This window comes from Notechis scutatus, chromosome 3 (assembly GCF_049901735.1).
Source record: "Notechis scutatus isolate UNSWTSFEM ecotype Mainland chromosome 3, rNotScu1.2, whole genome shotgun sequence".
NCBI classification, from domain to species: domain Eukaryota; kingdom Metazoa; phylum Chordata; class Lepidosauria; order Squamata; family Elapidae; genus Notechis; species Notechis scutatus.
In genome coordinates, this window is record NC_142011.1 from 26,203,328 (window position 1) to 26,224,138 (window position 20,811).

Sequence of the window (20,811 nt, forward strand, 5' to 3'; positions counted from 1 at the left end):
ATTATTGGTTAATAGGGTAGCAGCCAACCCTATAAAAGGGTTACTGCTGCCCATAGCCTTGCTCTGTTCTGTTCTATCTACTGTTATTAAAGAGTTTGAAGTCACTAGTCAGATGTCTGGTCTCCATTATTCTCCAAACTTAACACTGGCGACGAGGATGGGATGCGGAGACCGAAGAGCTGACTAACCTACAGAGCAACCAACAGAGCACGTGGTCAAACACGCACTATCAACGGCAACATGGCCAGCGGTGCCGTATCACCCGCTCCATTCGACCCAGAAACCGAAGACTGGGAGTCGTACATGGATAGGTTCCAGATGTTTCTGGAGACCAACAACTTGAAAGATGCAACAGCCAGCAAAAAAAGAGCTGTATTTCTAACCCACTGCGGGCCTACCGTGTTTAAAATGGCAAAATCACTTGCCAAGCCAGCCGAAGTAAAAGCGATGGACTGGGACGTCCTCGAGCCTTTGCTACGGGCCCACTACGTGCCCACCGTGCCAACCTTAGTCAGAAGGCACAAATTTTACCAGAGGGTCCAGCGGAAAGGCGAAAGCCTTGCCAACTACGTCGCAGACCTCCGAAACCTTGGAGGCCTCTGCGGATTCTCTAACTTAGAAGAAGCCCTCCGAGACCGCCTAGTTCTGGGCCTAGAAGACTGCACGATCCAGAGCAAAATCATGGCTAAGAGGGACATCAGCCTCACCGATGCCCTTAAAGAAGCCACTGCAGCAGAAGCAACCAAGAAGTCGGCAGCCCGAATACGCCACACCAGCGCGCCGCTACGTCAACTCGCCAATGATACCTCGCCTCGCTCAGAGAGACACCCGGTATCGACTCACCACGAAGACCTAGAATCCCCGTCAGAAAGTGATGAGGAAGAGGTCAACCGACTCGAACTGAATGAGACCAGTTCACACAACGCTCACTTCGACCTTGTGCAGGATGTGGAGCGAATCACCCACGATCCAGCTGTAAATTCCTCGATGCACTCTGCCGCGTTTGCGGGAAAAGAGGTCACATCGCAAAGGTTTGCAGAAGCAAACAAAACTCCAACTCCAAACCCCGACAGGCCGAATGCCAGTCTTCAGGATTCATCGGCACACCCCGAGACAAACTGAATCACCAATGGGGAAGCCACTCCTACAGAAACAAACCGTCCACCACTTCCACCAGGCGGGAAGAAACCAGGCGGGAAGAGACCCACCAGACAATTACCATAGGCCACGCTACATCCCTAGATGCCGGGAAAATCAGAGTGAAGGTCGCTATCGAAAACAAACCTTGTGTGATGGAGGTGGACTCAGGATCATCCCTCTCGATGGTGTCCTGGAAGACGCTCCAACAGCTCGTTCCGACGATTCGCCGCCAAGACCTCAACCCTCAAAGGGTTATACTCAAAGATTACCAGGGTAACCGAATTCCCGTTGTCGGGTCCCGCCGATTCCAGGTCTCTTTCAAGGACCGCACCGTCGCACTGCCACTGACTGTCGTTGACCGTGACCGGCCTAGTCTTTTAGGCCTGCAATGGTTCAGACCGCTCGGAATCACTGTAGCCGGAGTCCACCGTGCCGAGAGCAACGATTGGGAGGAAGCACTCGTGCAAGAATTTCAAGACGTTTTCGCGAACGGACTAGGCAAGTACAAGGGGACCCCGATCTCATTTAACTTGAACCCTGAGGTAGCACCCATCCGCCTTAAGCCGCGTCGGGTGCCGTTCGCCCTGAAACCTAAAATCGACGAACAACTCGATAAGCTAATAGCACAGGGCGTGCTGGAACCCACCGACCACGCCCGGTGGGAAACCCCAATAGTGACGCCTATCAAGCCTGATGGGTCACTGAGAATTTGCGGAGACTACCGGGCCACCCTAAACCACGCACTTCAGCAAAGTGCATATCCAGTGTCGGTAGTGCAACACCTGCTCCATTCCCTGGGCGGCGGGAAAGTTTTTGCTAAATTAGACCTAGCGCAGGCGTATCAACAATTGCCTGTAGATACGGCCACCGCGGAGCGCAAACTATCGTCACGCATGGGGCGTATTTAAATGCAACCGGCTCCAGTTCGGGGTGGCGTCGCTCAGGAATCTTTCAGAGCTTAATGGAAAGGCTGTTACAAGGAATAAGAGGGGTCGTACCGTATTTCGACGATGTACTCATCGCCGCCCCTAACAGAGACATTCTAGAAAAACGACTCCGAATGGTCTTACAAAGGTTCCAAGACGCCGGCCTCAAAGTAAAAAAATAAATAAATGCCAGTTATGTACCAAAAGGGTGGAGTTCTTGGGATACCTCCTCGACAGTCAAGGAATCCATCCCACTGAGGACAAATTAAAGGCAATTAAGAAGGCCCCCACTCCAAGGAACAAGGCAGATCTACAGGCGTTCCTTGGACTTATCAATTTTTATAACGTCTTTTTACCCAATAAAGCAACGGTAGCTGAACCATTACATAGACTTTTAGACAAAAAAGCAACGTGGGTTTGGGGACAACGTGAACAATACGCTTTCCAACAAGTAAAGAAATTGCTAACTTCTGATTCTGTACTTATGCAGTACAACGAGACTCTGCCATTAACTATTACCTGTGACGCCTCACCTTTTGGGGTTGGAGCAATCCTGGCCCACGTATTACCGAACGGAGCAGAAGCTCCCGTCGCGTTTTTTTCGCGAACTTTAGCTAAAGCTGAAAGAAATTATAGTCAGCTGGATAAAGAAGCTTTAGCTATTGTGGCTGCGGTTAAACGATTTCATGAATATGTGTATGGGCGTGCGTTTACAATAATTACTGATCATAAACCACTACTGGGGATTATTGCGGGTAATAAACCAACCCCGTATATATTGTCCCCCAGAATGACCCGCTGCTCTGAATTCTTGGCGGCGTACAACTACACCTTGCAACACCGCCCGGAGAAATCAATTCTCCACGCTGATGCATTGAGCAGAACACCACTCCCAGAATCGGTTGAAGATCCAGCCCCAACCATCACAACGCTGCAAATTGAGGCTCTACACGCGCCGCCATTGACAGCGAGAGACATTGCCCTCGAAACAAAACGAGATCCGGTCCTGCAACACATCCTACGCTGGGTTGAACGTGGTTGGCCAACAGAACAACTATCACCTGAATGGGCGCCTTTCAAAGCCCGCCAAACCGAACTGTTTTCCCAAAGGGCTGCATCTTGTGGGGCGATAGAGTCGTAATCCGGGCAAACTGCAACGAACTGTTTTAGCAGTATTGCACGACGGACATCCGGGCATCGTGCGAATGAAAGCACTCGCACGAAGCTACGTCTGGTGGCCGGGAATCGACAAAAGAATCGAGGCCTGGGTCGCTACTTGTCAACGTTGCCAGGACGTCAGCAATGCCCCACCTAAAGCAATCCCGACCGAATGGGAAACTCCGAGGGGACCATGGTCCCGTATTCATATTGACTTTGCGGGGCCTACAAAAGGGCACACTTTCCTTATTACAGTCGACGCCTAGTCAAATTGGCTCGAGATCCATCGAATGAACACAACTACAACGGACTCAGTTATCAACAAATTAAACAGACTATTTGCCACACATGGTTTTCCGGACGTTCTGGTTTCAGATAATGGCCCACAGTTCACAGCATTACCATTTGAACAATATCTTGCTGACCGGGGCATCCGCCATGCGCTAACCTCGCCTGCGCACCCTGCGGCGAACGGACGTGCAGAGCGCATGGTACAGTTTGTAAAAAAGACCCTCCACAAAATGGAATTGGCGACATCGATGAAAAAATCAATCGAATTTTATTGTTGCAGCACATCACGCCCCACAGCGTTACCAACAAAACGCCGCCCGAACTTCTCATGGGGTGGAAACTATGATCGCACCTTGACCGGCTCCACCCCGCATACGCACCCGAAAAGCCTTTCGGCTCCAGCAGCAAATGCCGGGAATTTAAGGTAGGCAATTTAATCTTTGCCAAAAACTTCTCCGGCGACCCTTTATGGATACCCGCAACCGTCACCCACCTCACAGGGCCTAGATCTTACCGCCTGCTAACAGACGATGGGAGGGTGTGGAAACGCCACATAGACCAACTCCGTTCGAGATTACCACCCAGCGCCCATGGCTCCCCGGGTTCACCAACTGAGGGGGGGAGGAAATATCGAGGAAATTGACTTCGATATGACAGATAACAGGCAAACGGAAACCCTACGGCCCAGCGAAGTACCGGGAATCGAAGCAGGGAGGGAGTTGACTTTCCCATGGGACATGAACATGGGGGAAACCGAACTGCGAAACCCCGAAGAAACACTGATTGGTGGGGACAACCACAACGAAAGCAGCACGGAATTTCCGTGCAGCGAAACGGAGTTTAACAGAGATCATCCAAACGCTCCACCGGAACCGGACTTTAGGCCAAACACGGTGGAACCACGGAAATCATCCAGACAGACCAAACGGCCTGTCTATCTTGAGGATTTTGTTACAGCTCCCCTCAAACGGAGCCCAAGGGGGAGGGGTGTTGTGAATCAATAAAAAGTAACTAAGCCCAAATGCAAAGCGGGTTTTGGAAGCCTGCACACCTGATTGGTCCTTAAACAATGAACAAGGATTGGTCCATAACAAGTCCCTGATTGGCCAATATTAGGACACTTCTTATTGGGTATTAGTTGAACTTGTTGCACATATTATTGGTTAATAGGGTAGCAGCCAACCCTATAAAAGGGTTACTGCTGCCCATAGCCTTGCTCTGTTCTGTTCTATCTACTGTTATTAAAGAGTTTGAAGTCACTGGTCAGATGTCTGGTCTCCATTATTCTCCAAACTTAACAGAAAGAAAATGGGACAAAGAAAGAGGGGGGGGGGGGAAGGAAGGTACAGAAAGGAAAAGAAATAAAGAAGGAGGGAGAAAGGGATGAGAAGGATAATATCTATTCTAGTCCAATCACCTGTTCCAGCAGGGTTAGAAGGGTGTGTGTGTATGTGTGTGTGTGTGTGTGTGTGTGTGTGTGTGTGTGTGTTCTCCTTGTAATTTACCAGTACATTTTGGTTTTGCCTTCAAAATTGGCACTGTAATACATTAGGGAAAAGTAGTTTTTTAGGGTGGAGATCTGGTCCAAAGGATCCAGTTTAAAGCCTCAACAAAATGTGAGAGCTTCCTGATAGTCTTGACCATGTTTTCTCCACAAAACCTTTAATTAGAAACCAAAGATGTTTCAATGTGCTGGCAAAGATGCTGGCAAAGATGTTTCAATGTGGAAAAGGGCCTCTAAACTAGGCCTCATTTCAATCTGATACATCAGCTATCTCTCTCTCTCTCTCTTGTTCCCTCTCTCTCTTTCCCTCTCTCTCTCTATCCCTTCCTTAACCTATCTACCTATTTTCTGCCCAGGCAGGCCTGGGCTAATCCTGCACCATCCCATTTCCTCTTTCAGAGGTCCCGGCCCTTAATCTCCCTGTTTCCTCACCCACAACCACCTCTTTCGTCATCCCATGGTCATGACTTTACCTTCCTCCCGCGGCTGGTTGCCAGAGAAGGCAATCCAGGGCTGAGCCATTGTTGTCGCTGGGCTTCCCGCCAGCCCATGTCATCCTTGTCATGAATACCTGCAGCGGCCACATTTTTTTTGGGTGCAGCTGGACTGCATAAATTAGGTATGACTCACTTAATCTCCTTGTTTAGCTACAGCATTTCTGGGAGCAATTGTTTGAGCAATTGTGGCCGTAAATTGAGGACTATCTGTGCTGTTATTTGCTGTAGCAAATAGGAAAGGGTACACTGGTTCAATTGCTGAACCTCATTGATAGAAAACCAGAGACACTGTGGAATGAAATCAATTTTATTTATTTCCTATATTTATAGCACACCTTAATTGTATATTACTGAAAGCTGTGTTCTCTCTCCTTTCTTCCCCACAACAACCTTGTTAGGTAGGTTGGTCTAAGAGAAAGTGACCTAGGCAGCTTTAATCCCCAATTGAGCAATTCATGGTTTCCCAGTTGCTAAGTCAAAATAAAGGACAAAGACCACAGAATTTCAGAGAGCTGTTAGCAGAGACAAGCAGCATTAGAACAATATCTGTAGAGGCACTGAAGAAACAGACATGGAAAACCAGGGAAAGTTATCCAAAAGTTCTCTGAACTCAGAAGGAGGTCACAGCCACAAATTGGGTAGTAAAGGATGCTAATGGACAGATAGTAACCAGTTCAAAGGAGATCAAACAAAGATGGAAGGAGTACGTGAAAATACTATACTGTACAGTACAAATGTCATCGTCCTTAGAAGATATTCCTTATATACCCTTTTCTTTCTATGATCGATAATAATTTATGAACTTTGAATGCTGCCCAGCTCTCAATGCCACTCTACCATGCATCTTGAAATCTAGCCCGGTGTAAACTGGAAATGCTGAAGGTGTGGTTAATGACTTAAAATTTGGTGTAATTTCACGATGCAAACCTAAACCATCAGGATGGTTAATAGGTTACCTAACCCAGATAATTAGGTTAATTTATACTGTGCTTCAGCTAACCATGATTTAGCATGAAAGCCAGAGGTTTTCCTTTGCTTTTCAAAATCTGGCTGCCTTTTTGCTGGAAATCTTGGCGTATTGAGGTGGGGGGGGCGCATATGTCTTGCCTTCTTCGCATTCCACCACTGCCCCGAGAGAACCCCCTTCACCCTCCTTCGGAGGAGGCTTTGTCTCTGGCCACTGCCAGAGGGCTCTGGGTGGCGCCGGGGAAGAAGTCTAGCTTTCCATCTCTCTCGTTCCATGGCTCTGGGCATCACTTATTTAGCTTTCTGGGTGAGCTGGAGGCAGCGGCAGGCCGGGAGAACCGCCCCACCACGGGTCCATCCCGTCAGCCGCCAGATGTCCTTGCAGCCGGCTTGACCCAGCCCAGGTGGGGACCTGTTGCGGCTCGGTGCAGGTAACGTTTCCGGGATGGGAAGGGTGAATCCCGCCTGCAGCGCTGCGCTGATTCTCTGTGCCTGCAAAAAACCTCCAGCCGCCACGTGTTGTTTTCGGTGCGGCTGGACTCGAGGTAATTTTTGGAGCAAAAATTACCAACCTCCGACTTTGCTTGCTCTGCTTCTCCAACGCGGTGCTGTGGCCATCAGCGATTGTTGTGCATGCGCATGATGTCGCATATGCGCAATAAGGACTGACTGGCCAGGGAATGGAGGAACAGGCAGAGAGGAGAAGGGCCAGGCAGGGGCTCGTTTTACCAGTTCTCCAATTACCGGAACCCCACCCCTGGATTGCGCCCTGCAAGGGGGCAACCTCCAGCGCCCCCTGGCACCTCTTAGCGCCCCCTGCTGGCCCCCTTGCCTCTTAACGCCCCCCTAAGGCATCCCACCGCCCCCAGGGTGTGGTACCGCCCACTTTGGGAACCACTGCCCTAGAAGGAAGACAACTGCTGCTACTTAGGATTGAACTCAACCTTCCGAGTGGGAGGTCACCACTGGGCCACCATACCACTCAACTGTTAACTACCATATGACTATAAATTGTATTGGGGACCACTTTACAGCAGCATTTGAGTGATGCCCTTCTCTTTTTTCATAGTCTTTTACCGTACCAATTTAAAATGTTACTGTGTATATGTTCAAATATATCTTCTTGTGGAATATTCCAGAACATTAAAAATAAAACAATAAGGAAAAGGAATTTAGTTCAGTTCAACTAAATTGTCTAAAATGGCAGTATTTTCCCCAAACCTGCTTTTTGATTGTGCTGGTTACATTTAAACGTAAGATTGATGCATTGCTGGTAAAAATCTGTAAGGTATGTTAGAAAAACCCATGAGAAACGGGGCTAGGAAATGCTTCCCAGGGAAGGATTAGATAAGAGAAGGCATAGTCCACAGCTACATAATTGGCAGAGAAAGAGACTTAGGAAAAACCTTTCCTACCTTCTTTGGATATTAAGGAGAGTGCAGGAGATTTGTACTTTTAGGCTTGCAAGATTTTGTTAGCGTAACCTTTCAGTGCTACAAGTAGAATGAGCTTATCTGGTTATGTTTCCTATCTGAAAAGGCTGACAAAGTCTCAGCAGAATATTAATCCTTTTATTCATGAAGGTCTTTCATTTGTCTTCTTCTAGAGAACAAACCAAGGACTCCTCCAGGGGTGTGATTCAACTGGTGTAACAACCAGTTTGATGAGTGCGCACTTTGCGCATGCACATGTACTTTGCTTGTGCATGCACCAAACGTGCGCTCTGCTCATGTGCTCCTCGTTTAAAAAAGCTCTAATACAGTGATCCCCAACCTTTTTTACGCCGCGGCCCGGTATTCCCCAACCTTTTTTATGGCGCGGCCCGGTACCGACATCAGCTGGGCGCCGCCATCTTTTTTTGATGAAAAAGTGCTTCCGGTGAGCTTTCTACCCGGAAAAGCTCACCAGAAGCACTTTTTCATCAAAACAAGATGGCGGCGCCCAGCAAGCCAGCGGCCCGGTAGGACTTGTTCCACGGACCGGTACCGGTCCGCGGACCGGTGGTTGGAGACCCCTGCTCTAATACTTACCGTCTACTGCAACACCTGTGAAGAAAACACTTTACTGCGCGAATCAGCTGTGCTCTAAAACCAGGAAATAAAGCACTGGAAAGAGCAGGGGTGGGCAGGTGGGTCCCCACATGCGAACTGGTTTGGAGCCAGCTGATTAGTGGAACAAGGGGTTCCCCTGAACCAGTCCAAACTGGGAGAATCCCACCCCTGGACTCCTCCAGACCCACATACCAGTAGACTGAATCAGGTTTTGATTCAGATACTGTTCTCTCAAAATGTGGGCATAAAATTAGAGTTGTACAACACTGCAATGTTTTATTTTACAAAACACTGCTTTGACCCAAATCATGAAATAGCACCAAAAACACAGACAAATGAAGGAGTTTACTTCTAAGGGGAGTGTTAAGCTGAGTCAGTTTGTTTTGCCTTGCTACATCACTTCAATTGAAACGTCTGTTGTGTATCTACATGTATGCACAGAAGATTAGTTAAAGCACATCAAGTATTTACTTCAATAATGGTGAAATAGTTTCATTGTGTTGCTTTGACAAAAACAGCCACATTATTTTGTGCAACTGGATCCTCAGCTTGGGAAGTAGATACTTGTGTTAAGCATTGATTTGTTACTGTTAGATTGAAAAAATATAAATAGGTGCTTTCTAGTTGTTTTTTCCAAGAAATGGGGTGATCTTTGCAGAAAAGTTCAACTATTATGTATATGGTAACACTCCCTTTCCCTAAGTTTATAGAAACCAGTACAGGAATCTTTGTGTTATATGCCTTTAAGCATATTCTCTTTCTTCCTTTGGGTTTTTTCAAATCAAATTTGTATAAATGTTTCAAATTATTCAGTTGTGGAGGATGAAGACAACCTGAACTGAGGTCATAATCATAATCATAAACAAATAAGAGGTTCAAATTCACCCAGATGGCTATATACTTAAGGGAGGATGAGAATTTAGATTTCTCTCTCTTAGTCTGGTTCCTTTAACTACTACAGCAAACAGGCTCATATAAATGAATACCTGTGGTGAATTATAGGCAAATAATTTGAGTGGTCTTTGGAGAAGGAGAAGAGATAATACAAAGGAACACTGGTGCTTTTCAATTAACTGGTTTGAAGTAGCTATGAGGAACAGTATCTAGGGCAGGGATGTCAAAACTGTGCAGACTACACCCACCCCAGCTCCATGAAGGGAAAAAAACCATCACAAAATGTGATGTGACAGCAATGTGACACTGCGAGTTTGACACCTGTGATCTAGGGAGAAGTTTATTGTAGCCCTTAAACGAATCAGGTAGGTAAGATCATTCTTACGGCCCCTAAAGATGTAGGGTGGAAAAAGCAGGGTGGGCAAATACTTAAACTAAGGTCACCCATCTCTTTCTCATCTTATTTATTATTTATTTATTTAGAATATGGCAAATACATGGACTTATAGTGGTTCAAATGTTAATGTCCAGCCATTCAAGGGTGGTCTATGTCTATGTTGAAAAAAAATCAGTCATTGGGCCAGTCATTGGCCCAACTCTTGATGGGCATTCGGACACAATGTGATGGATATTTTGTCGAGGTGCACCACAGTCACACTGAGGGGTAGAGACAAGACCCCACTTAAATTATGAGTCCTGGCAGATATCATGTTGGGTACGGATCCTGTTCAGAGTTGACCAATGTTGGCGAGGAAGGCCAAAACCTGGCACCTTTTATGTAGGGTCATCTATGTAACTGCCTGTATCTGGGCGTTCAGCATCCCATTTGGCTTTCCACATTTGATATACTGAGTAGGTAGATCAAATGGAAAGCCCATTTGGCTTTAAAGCCCATTTAAACTCACCAGCACCCCAGCAGAACAAATGGAAAGCCCATTTGGTACTGGGGGCCATGTACCACCACAGTTACAGCACAGCTACGTATGTCAGAATAAAGAACATAGAGAATGCTTTTCTACTGTCAACCTCCATAAACAACATTACACATGAAATTGTTTCTTTCTCATCTAAAGTTCTATGATTGAGATACCACTGACGGTATGATTTGTGGGCAGTTCCTGAGTCAGTTGACTTTAAAAAATAATCTTCCCACCTTATGTCAGATTTTGGGGATGGTATCAAGTCAGAGCATAGACATTTTCATTTTAAAATATCTAAGCTATAGACTAATTCATCACTATATTTGAAATCAGCTTACAAATCTGCTCATACCTGAAGAGCAGATAAGCAATGGTTCTTCTCAGACACTAGCAGCTAATTGGCTGTCATAATCAATAATGCCTAGATAAATGGAAAACAAATTTTATCTGACCTAAACTAGCTTTTTACTTTGTTGAAATGGTAAGATTTATTTCTATGGTGTTTTTCCAACAGCTCTTGTGTTGAACAAGATTATAAAGCACAGAAGTTGATTGCTACCAGCAAAAGTACGTTTAAATCTACAGGCACAAATGCTCCTTTTCATCCTTTTATTTTTGTACACATTCTTCTGATGTAAAGGTGGAAGTAATTGTTAGAAAATCAGTTTCAACAGCACTGTTTTGGATGTAATCAAAGGTTTCCCATTTAAAGAGAAACATATCTTATTTATGGCACACATCAACCAATCATATATCATTCTTAGTATTCTTATAATGTTACAGAAAGTGAAGGGAAGATTATTTGGCATACAGCATAAATGCCATAAATGAATGATGTTCATACTTTTTACATTTATTGCAACAGTACCAAATTCTGAAGCAATGGAACATCCATATATCCTCACAAGAAGGAAGAGAGTCATGGCTGCTGGATTCAATTGTTTATTGTAAATAATAATACAATTCTAACTTCATCCAAGTATACAGTTTGAACCAGATTAGATTCAAACTTTATTTCACACCACCACCCCAATCTCTTCCTACAAAAGATGTTTCATCCAACAGTTAGATGCACTAGAATGAAAATAATTTTGATAAAAATTCTAGAAACATAGATTATCTATTTCATTTATTTCAATAATGCAGCAATAGAATGTTACTCTATAAATTTATTTGACACAGTATGTTTATATATGTGGAAGCTACAGATGGAAATGATCAATGATATCACATAGCTGGAGACTCATCCTTAAAACTTTTTCCTGGCTATAGACTTGTAGAATAAGTAATTTCTAAAATTCTTGATTAATAAATCATTCAAAAAGAATCTTTCTCAGCTGAATGTTGAAGTCTGTTGTTGATGTCCATCAATGAAGCAAGAAGTTAGACTAAAAAAAAGAGAGAAAGATCTAGTACAATAAATGCTATGTTTATAAATGCCTGCTATAAATGACAGGCACTTATATTCAGTACTGAGAGTAAGAGGATGTTAAATCTTAACTAATTTAGCCTTCAAAAGCCTCCTGAACAAGGTTTGAGAGCCTACCAAGCACAATTAAGCTGGAATTCTACACTTGAAAAAGTTCACATTTAATTTCATAATTAGAAAATGCTATCCTTTACTATATTTGTACCAATGTAGATTTGCAGTGCAATATCTACAAATAATAAATATAATACATTGTTCTAAAACAAAAAGAAAGAAGAATTATATTATTAAGATGCTGTCTTCCTCTATTCCATTTGAAACTATAGTGTTAAAACCAAGCCAACACTAGTTGAAGGAAATTATATATTTCCTTCCTGATTAAACACATTGGGGATGAACTGATTGATGTCTTAGTTGGGAATCTGGGAACTATAGTTCAATATATGAATTGAGGAAGATGTTATTCAGCCACAAACCATAGATATAATCAAACCATAGATCTATTATAAAGAACAGTTAGATTGTTATCATGGCTAATGTTGGTTTTTGACAACAAATATTATTGACTTCAGAAAATAATGGCAACATTTAATGCAATCAATAAAGGAAGACAGTACCTTTTGCCATTAGTAAGAATTTGATCTTTCCTTGCCATTGAGAAGGGAAAAATCCTACTGTTTCTTCCATTAGTCTCCTTCTATCTTCAGAATGCTTTGAGCATTCTGAGTCTAGAACCTTCATGAGCTGATCACTGACTAGGGTTAGCATGTCCCTCCTTAACACAATAGAAGAGGCTTATGGACTATAGTACCTGGTTGGATGCATCTTCTTCCACATGCCCCTTCACAGCATTTTTTCTGTCCTTCACATTGGATATCATGATCACATTTATTAGAAGGATTAGCCATCATACATCTTATTTTAACATATGGGCAACATCCAGGTTTCTCTATAACAGAGAAAACACACAATGAAAAACAAATGTATCATTTTTATGGCCTTAGCAGCCAAGTGCCAATGTACAACTTTCCCCCCTTAACATAGTATTTCTCAATCTCTGCCACTTTAATATGTGTGGACTTCAACTCCCAGATTTCCTCAGTCAGCTCTGGGTTACTCCCAGTTCAACTGTGGGAGTTGAAGGGCATATATCTTAAAAGTAGCTAAAATCGAGCTAAAATCGTAGCTAAAAGAGTTTAAAGATGGGTGGGGAGTAGCCTGCAAATAATATAGTTTGTAAATCTGCATAATATATCAAGCAAAACATAGGGTGGTCAAATATTGAATTTTTCCGCATCCTATTATATCATCTCTGATCTTTGGCTATAGAAATAATAATATTTAAAAAAATGAAAGTGTAGTAAAATCCTTTTTTTGCCATACTATATATTATAACAGCAGTAGGTAATGTATAGTGCATTGTCAGATTGAAATTTTAATAATGTCTGACTTTTCCCCCAAATCAGTAGAGTTAGATGGAGTTGCAGTCCAACAGTCTCTGTGATGCCACATACCTGGGCTCTTTCTGGCACAGAGTTTACATTCAGGTATTTTGAGTTCATCTTGAACTTTAATAACTCTAATAATTAATAAATCTAATAAATACAGTCAATATTCAAAGGTGATACCTATTGGGTATTGGCAGATCTTGAAACAATTGCGATAACAGCACTTTAAGATTCCAGGGCAGTCATAGTCAATCTCACATGCATGTTTTCCTGGTTTAATGCATCAAGTTATAGGTGGGGGACAAGTCCCAATTTTGTCTGAAAAAAAAACAAACACCCAAAAATGTTAATACTCGGGGACTGTACCTGACAGAAATGTTTAAATGAGACATTTGCCTGTTAGATGGATGGGTAGACAGAAGAAATAAATGAAATGGAGGATTCAGAAGACATTTTATTATAAGATTAGTTTGTGTAACTTGGATTCATTTGTGGGGGACAACTTTAAGTGCTTGCTGTTGATTGAAAGATGAAATTTTGCTATTAAAGAAAGGCAAAACAGAAACAAAAAAAAGTCTGTCATCTAAAACTAAATATTGTGACTCCACCTCTTCCATTATGTATTAATTTTCCTCATAAATGTATTCATTTCCCACAGTGGAGCACAGCATTAATCAGTACATGGCTTTCACCTGCTGTCTGCTATGTTTCTAACCATAGAATTAAATTTCATTAGTATATGTGCTGTTGAAGCAAGCACAAGATTGTATTAAGAACAGCATGATGGAAGAAGCAATCATAACCAAACTTTATGTTTGGTGAAACATCTACACAACTCATAAGCCAGGTTCCTGTTAAATATCCATATAAAACCACTAGGAAAGGTCCTCTGCTGACATGCAAGGAAGGTGGTACTTTTGTGGTCCGCCGGCAGCCTGCAGAGATGGCGGCAGAGTCGGACAGTGGGGAAGAACGTGGGCCAGTCAGGGAGTCTGGGGAAATTTGTTAATTTGACATTTTAGTTGTTGGCAGCAATTCAAAGGAGATAAAGATGGGTGCTTATCTTGAGACACTGTTTGGGACTCATTACAGGCTGGGAATAAACATAATTCCCAGCGTTGAAATAAAAAGAGAGTTGTTTGGAGTAAGTGTATACTTAATTATGGTCTCAGGAAGCCTGGGTCAGAACAGGTACTCAGACATGCTTCTTAATACCACACCAATCAAGTGACGCTCATTTTTTGATGAATGGTCTATAATGGCCTGGATGAGGAAGAACAGGTTTCCACTCAGCTCAGGCAAGACTGATTACTGTGGGCATTAATCCTCCTTGCCCTAAGGTGGTCACAGCTGCCACCAACTCCTTAGACGGAAGTCATGAATCTAGAGAACCTTCAAATTGCGTATTGGTTGTGTTTTTGATAATTTGTTTGGGCTGGCCAGTACTAAAGATGTCAAATCTCCAGATCTCTTTTGGAGTAGGGCAGCCCCTTGCAGAGTAGATTGTAGTAGTCTGCTTGGGAATTGACCAAGGAATAAGTGCCTCCTGATATCTCTTGCAACCTGTATGTCAATTGTTTCCTTTCTAGATCAGGAGACGCTGATCACAGTCACTTATTCTTGCCCCTGAAGAGCATCTGGATCCAGGTAAAGTAGCTTGATCAGTTATGGGAATATCTCACTATGCTCTTGATATCTCTGCTCTTCTGCACAAGCTTCCAGTGTTCTTCCAAGTGCAATCCAAGAGCATGGGATCAGATTATTTGTGGAATGATCTTGTTTTTATTTTTATTTTAACCTGGTTCACTAGGCTCAACAAGAAGCATGCTCCATGTTCCATTTATTAGGGAATGTCACCTGATGGAAGCAGGAAATGGACTTTTTCTGTTGCAGCACTTGCCCTCTGGAATACCAGAGTCCCTAAGATCTGGTTGGCCCCAACTCTGCTAGGATTCCAGAAAGCCTTAAAACAAAGCTGTTTTCTCATGCATGGGAATCAGGAGGTTAAGGATGCCCATGGGAAACTTGTTATGGATGTAACCATTGTCTTTTTGGCTGTCATTTTATGTATATTACAATGATTATGTCTTTTAAAACTTCTTTTAATTCTATCAGCCACCTAGAATCACTATTTGCAAGATAATCGATCATACAAATGCACTTAAATAAATAAACACAATCACAGGTCAATCAGACCTTGGTTTGTAGAGGAGCCATAGAAAGTTGAATTACAGTTGGGAGAGGAGAAAAGTGGAATGGAGTACAATGGAGTTGGGAGTGCTAGAATGAAATATCGGAGAATTAGAAATGGGCCGAGGTTAGGGCTGCCAAATGTCAAAGCATCAAAAAGTCCTCCTTTGTGTCCTTATGTTCTTTGTCTGGCCAGTATAGGCTTAAAAATAAAATATCATCCTGCTTTTTAAGCATCTAACAAGGCATTTCTTCTTGAGCAGTTTTTCTCCATGATGTAGCGCTTCCCTAGTAAGCAAGGTAAAGTTAAAGGTTCCCCTCGCACTTACGTGCTAGTTGTTTCCAGCTCTAGAGGCGGTGCTCATATTTGTTGCAAAACTGAAGAGCCAGCACTGTCCAAAGACATCTCCGTGATCATGTGCTGGAATGACTAAATGCTGAAGGTGCATGGAACGCTGTTACCTTCCCACCAAAGTAGTCCCTATTTTTCAACTTGCATTTTTACATGCTTTCGAACTGCTAGGTGGGCAGAAGCTGGGACAAGTAATGGGAGCTCACTCCATTATGCAGTGCTTGGGATTCGAACCACCGAACTGCTGACCTTTCTGATCATCTTAGCCACTGAGCACCACATCCCTATCCCTAATAAGTATTAACTGCAAGTTAACCAGCTTTGCTTGTGATCCTAACTAGTTGATTAGTACCCTCCCATTGGTTTGCTGCCTCAAATGACAAGGCCTTAATGTTATACCCTTAAGGGTTTTGCCTAAGGCTAAAAAATCAGTTTTTCTGATACTGGAAAAATAATTTCATTTACCAGTAGGCCTTTTTTTTGTTTCTCACTATAATTTTTGTTGCAGATTCTAAGGAAGTTAAATAATTAGTATGTCCTCCTTTTCAATTGCTCATGTCCTTCTTTGCCTGTTCAGCTACCTGGCAACTCTATTTCAGGCAGAATAAATAATTTCTAGATTATTTATGATTACTATGGAAGACTATGTCCTTTTAACCTAACCCTTAAAAATGTTCCCTAACCAGAAAATATATTTAGAAACTGAGCAAACGATACTCCAAAAAGAATCCAAACATATCAGTGACAATGAAGTTCTGGATAAAATGGGATGAAATGGAAGTAGAAAGGGTATTTTAGAGAAGGGCATTATAGACTGTCTGAAACTGAATACTCCTTACCACAAATTTGTTAAGAAGTGTAATTTAAGTAGAAAACAAATAACTAAAGTTAGTTTCTTTAGAACTTACCTTTTGGAGGAATGCTAGAAGCAGATGGCAACTGTGTACAAAGGGTCAGGAATCCCACAAGGAGGAAAGCACATGTGATCTTCATAATGTATTCAGAGACTAGGTCCAAATGTTTAAAATTGAACCAGGTTTATATTTAAGTTTCTTAAGGGGGGATTGATTCATAAAAGGAAAGAATCATACTTCATCTTTGTCAGAAATACTTCCTTCAATCTCTTATTTTTACTTCACCTATATCCCATTTATTTTTGAAGAATTGATATCTGATCTATGACCTAAATCAGTCAAAAATATGGCCAGTACCCTATTATTAAATAGTGTTAATTATGGGTTTGAGAACAGGAATCAACTGCCTTTTAGATACCTGGCCTTTGACAATCACTGCATTGTCAAAGAAGTGCCTTAACAATTAATGGTTATTCCCAGTTAGACCAAGGATAGCACAGATGATAGTATCTCCTGTAGAAAGACCTTGGCTTATCCTTCAACATACTTCAGAACCTTGCAAAATCAGAAGACCAAATATATGCATGAAACAGAATGATTCCATAAAGTTTTATGTGTTTCATTTATTTTATTCATTAATTTTGAGATTTGTCCTAACATTTTTTCTAAAGTACACTATCCTATTAAGATTGTGTAGCATGTATATAAATAAACTAGATAGAAAAATTTTCTTCAAATGAATAAAATTAAGCGTATGTTAATTTGCTTGGTAGAAAAATTATTTTAGCTACGTGGCTACAATGAATTTTATTTGTTTGCATTATTTATATTTTAACTGAGTCAGAATCATAGTATTGGAAAAAGCTTTCTAGACTGCTGAGTACAATCTATGGGTCAATACAGTAATCCAAATTTTGTCCTCTTTCTTTATAAAAAAAAAAAAACTTAAAATATTAACAATAGCTAAAATCAACCTGTTCCCCAAACTAGAATAACTCCTTAGTACAATAATTCAATTTAAATTGGCTACCCAGACTTTCCTTGAACTTATCTAGCTTCTCCATTTGTAATTTGTTAGAAATTTTCTTGATGGTCAAGCAGAATTTTCTTTTCTATGACTTAAAATGATTTTTACATTTGATCTTTTATGTTTGATCTTTTAAGATCAGCCATGTGCAGTCAAGAAATAAGCAATCAAGAAACACACCATAGGTTAGCACTCAGTAAAGCAGTCATGAAGGCCTTGGAAAAAATAGTTAAATTCTATTATGGTCTATACCTACAAAGATCAGAATCATGCAAATCATGCATTCCTTGTGATACTCTATGGAAGTGAAAGTTGAACTTTAAAGAAACAGGTCTTTGGATTTGAGAAGAATCATGAGAATATCATGGACAGCCAAGAAAACAAACAAATGATCATTGAATAAATCAACCCAGAATTCTCAGTCAAAGCCCAGATGACCAGGTTCATTTGGAAAAATTATAGAAGATCCAGTGCTCTGGAAAAAGCTTCAGTGCTGGGAAAGATGGAAGGAAAGAGAAGAGGATAACCAGCAACAAGCAACAGCAATTACAGTGGCAATGGAGGCCCTGTTGGAACATCTGAAAGAACAGGTTAGGAATAGATAACCATCAAAAAATGTAGATATATAGTTACTAGGAGTTGAAAATCACTTGATGGTAATCACTTTGCTTCTGTAAAGTAATAGAGAACAGTCTTGATCTTCTACATATGTGACATTCCTTTAAGCATTTTCAAATGCCCTTGTCTTTGTGTCTAACCACCAGAGGTGGTGTTCAGCAGGTTCTGACCAATTCTGGAGAACCGGTAGCGGAAAATTTGACTAGTTCAGAGAACCGACAAATACTACCTCTGACTGGAGATTTTACAGTATCCTTCCCCTGCCATGCCCACCAAGCCACGCCCAGTAAAAAAAAACGGTAGTAAAAAAATCCCACCACTGCTAACCATGTATTGTTCTTTTTTATACTTGTTCTGATCATAGTTACACATAGTTAGGTGTTATGTTATTGGTTCCACATCTCTGCCTAAAAACTGTGTTTACCAGAGAACAATAGTTTACTCCCTCCCATATTTACTGCCTGTTTTATCAGGCCGTGAAGATAAGATCATAAGCAGTTCAACCTGAAGTTCCATGAGCTTAGTAACAGAACATTTATAATGAGACTAAAGGTCTTGAATAATAGTGTCAACGTTTATCTAATGATCACATCCTGCTTTTAAAAGGCATAACAATATTTAAATGAATGCTTAATAATTTTGCTAGGTGTCCTTGAAAACACTGTAACTCAAACTTAATCAGCATTTTTTTTTCTAGAGAGGATAAAGAACAATTTAGTGTTTCAGCAAGCAAGGAAGAATAATTAGAGTCAAATAATGATTTAGAGAGCAGAGTCAATCCTACACCAGCATAGCTGTCTTGTGAAATATTATTAAAGTCAAACTTAATTTAATTGTAGGTAGCAAATAAATTGGCACATGGTTACAAAATTTTATGACTAGTTCTATGAATATGAGTCCACTTATATTGTCAAGCATTCACCTTTCTTTCTCTTAACCTCACACACTGTTCAGTGAGACTTTTCTCTGTTTTGCCTTAGGCACCAAATAGAGAGCAGCATGAATCTTTCAGAAAAGTTATGAGCACACAATAACCCAAAGGCTACAAAGCTTTATTAAAAAAAGAATGTTCTTTGCCCTCGTCTCATTCCTCCTTTCATTTAACAGGCTCTTGTGACTCTCTAGAGTTGACCAACTACCTATCTCAAAAACAGACAGAGCAGCTCCATTTAAATCCCTTGTTTTAAGTCTTTTACAGTGTAGCTATTTGCTGGGCTAATTGGTTGGCACAATCTTGATTTTCATGGTGTCTCTTTAAATCCAGCATCCTCACTGTTCTGGGATCTGTTTTTCTAATCTCAGGAGGTTGGTTACGCCATCTATCTGATATGAGTGTCTTTGTCAGTTCCAGATAATGACTTCTTGGGCTCTCTTTTATAGACATGAACTCTAACAGTTGTGTGACTCTTAACTTCTTTTAAATGTCACATTTGTTGATGCATTAAACTTCAAATTCCTGAATATATGCAGGTGTATTAGAGTCACCCTATCTTGGTGGCAGCATTGACAACACTAGTTTAGCTTCTTTTTCTCTGGGAAAAGTGCAGTTTCTCAGTTCCAACATTTTATGATTTATGGCAGCATGAAATCCACACATTTTAAAGTTGCCAAGTTTGAAAAACACTGCTTTGTATGCACATGCACTAGTCGGTAATCAGTTTATTTCTGATAGAGAATTGGTTAAAGAGAATTTTATTGGTCAATAATTCCATCTTGATAGACCCAGAAGATCTTTAATTTGGAATAAAAAGCAAAAGAATATTTTGGTCAGTTATTGATCTTTGTGTATCTATAAATTCATGGAGGTAATATAGGCTGAATCTAATTATTGCCTGCTTCATGTGATCCCTGCAAAGACCCATTAGCTTCTTCAGCATATACAGCCCAGATCAGTTTAGGACAAGTTGATCTAAGATTTATCTCTCTATTGACAGGCTTGTTACCTTGGTCACCAGGGAAGAGAGCCATGGCCAGGTTATTAGATCTTTTCTGTTATCATCAATGACCTCTGTAATGTTTTTCCACTCTTAAGATAAAAGACCCTTTTTTGTAACACTTTTGACTACTATCTCCTCGTTCTAGCTTTCCAGTGATATTTAACAATGTTTTAACATTTTCTTTTAAATGTATAAGATGCTTTTATTGGTAATTTTTCATACCATTGTTTTATTTTGCCTTGTATTTTAAATTATTGTGGTTTGCAATGGTTATGGATCAATGAATATATTTATGGTGGGTGTGTTATGCATGTATGCATATGCATACGTGTTGATTTATTTCATTCCTATCTCACTTTTCCTTTGGTAATTCAAATATAGTTCCAATATATATAGGTGTGTGCAGGTGTGTGTTTATACATACATACATGTACATTATCATTTCTTTCTGCACAACAGCCTTTTGAAGTAGATTATCCTGTTAGCATTCAGTAAACATCACTTCTGTTTGAATCTAGTACACCACTTTAAGTACTACATGTTGACTATTTTTTGAAGATGCCAATCAACAAATCATCCAAATGGATTTTCCTTCTGCAGATGAGATGA

General features: G+C 41.4%; 1 protein-coding gene across 1 annotated transcript; it reads right to left on the reverse strand.

Annotated features, from left to right (window-relative positions):
• Window positions 1–10,727: 10,727 nt before the first annotated feature.
• LOC148131115 (caltrin-like protein 2) lies at window positions 10,728–16,759 on the reverse strand. Its single transcript, XM_087959035.1, has 3 exons — window positions 16,675–16,759; window positions 12,588–12,725; window positions 10,728–10,768 (listed from the first exon to the last, which is right to left on the reverse strand). The coding sequence occupies exons 1-3, from the start codon at window positions 16,757–16,759 to the stop codon at window positions 10,728–10,730; spliced, it is 264 nt and encodes an 87-aa protein (XP_087815161.1).
• Window positions 16,760–20,811: the final 4,052 nt, after the last annotated feature.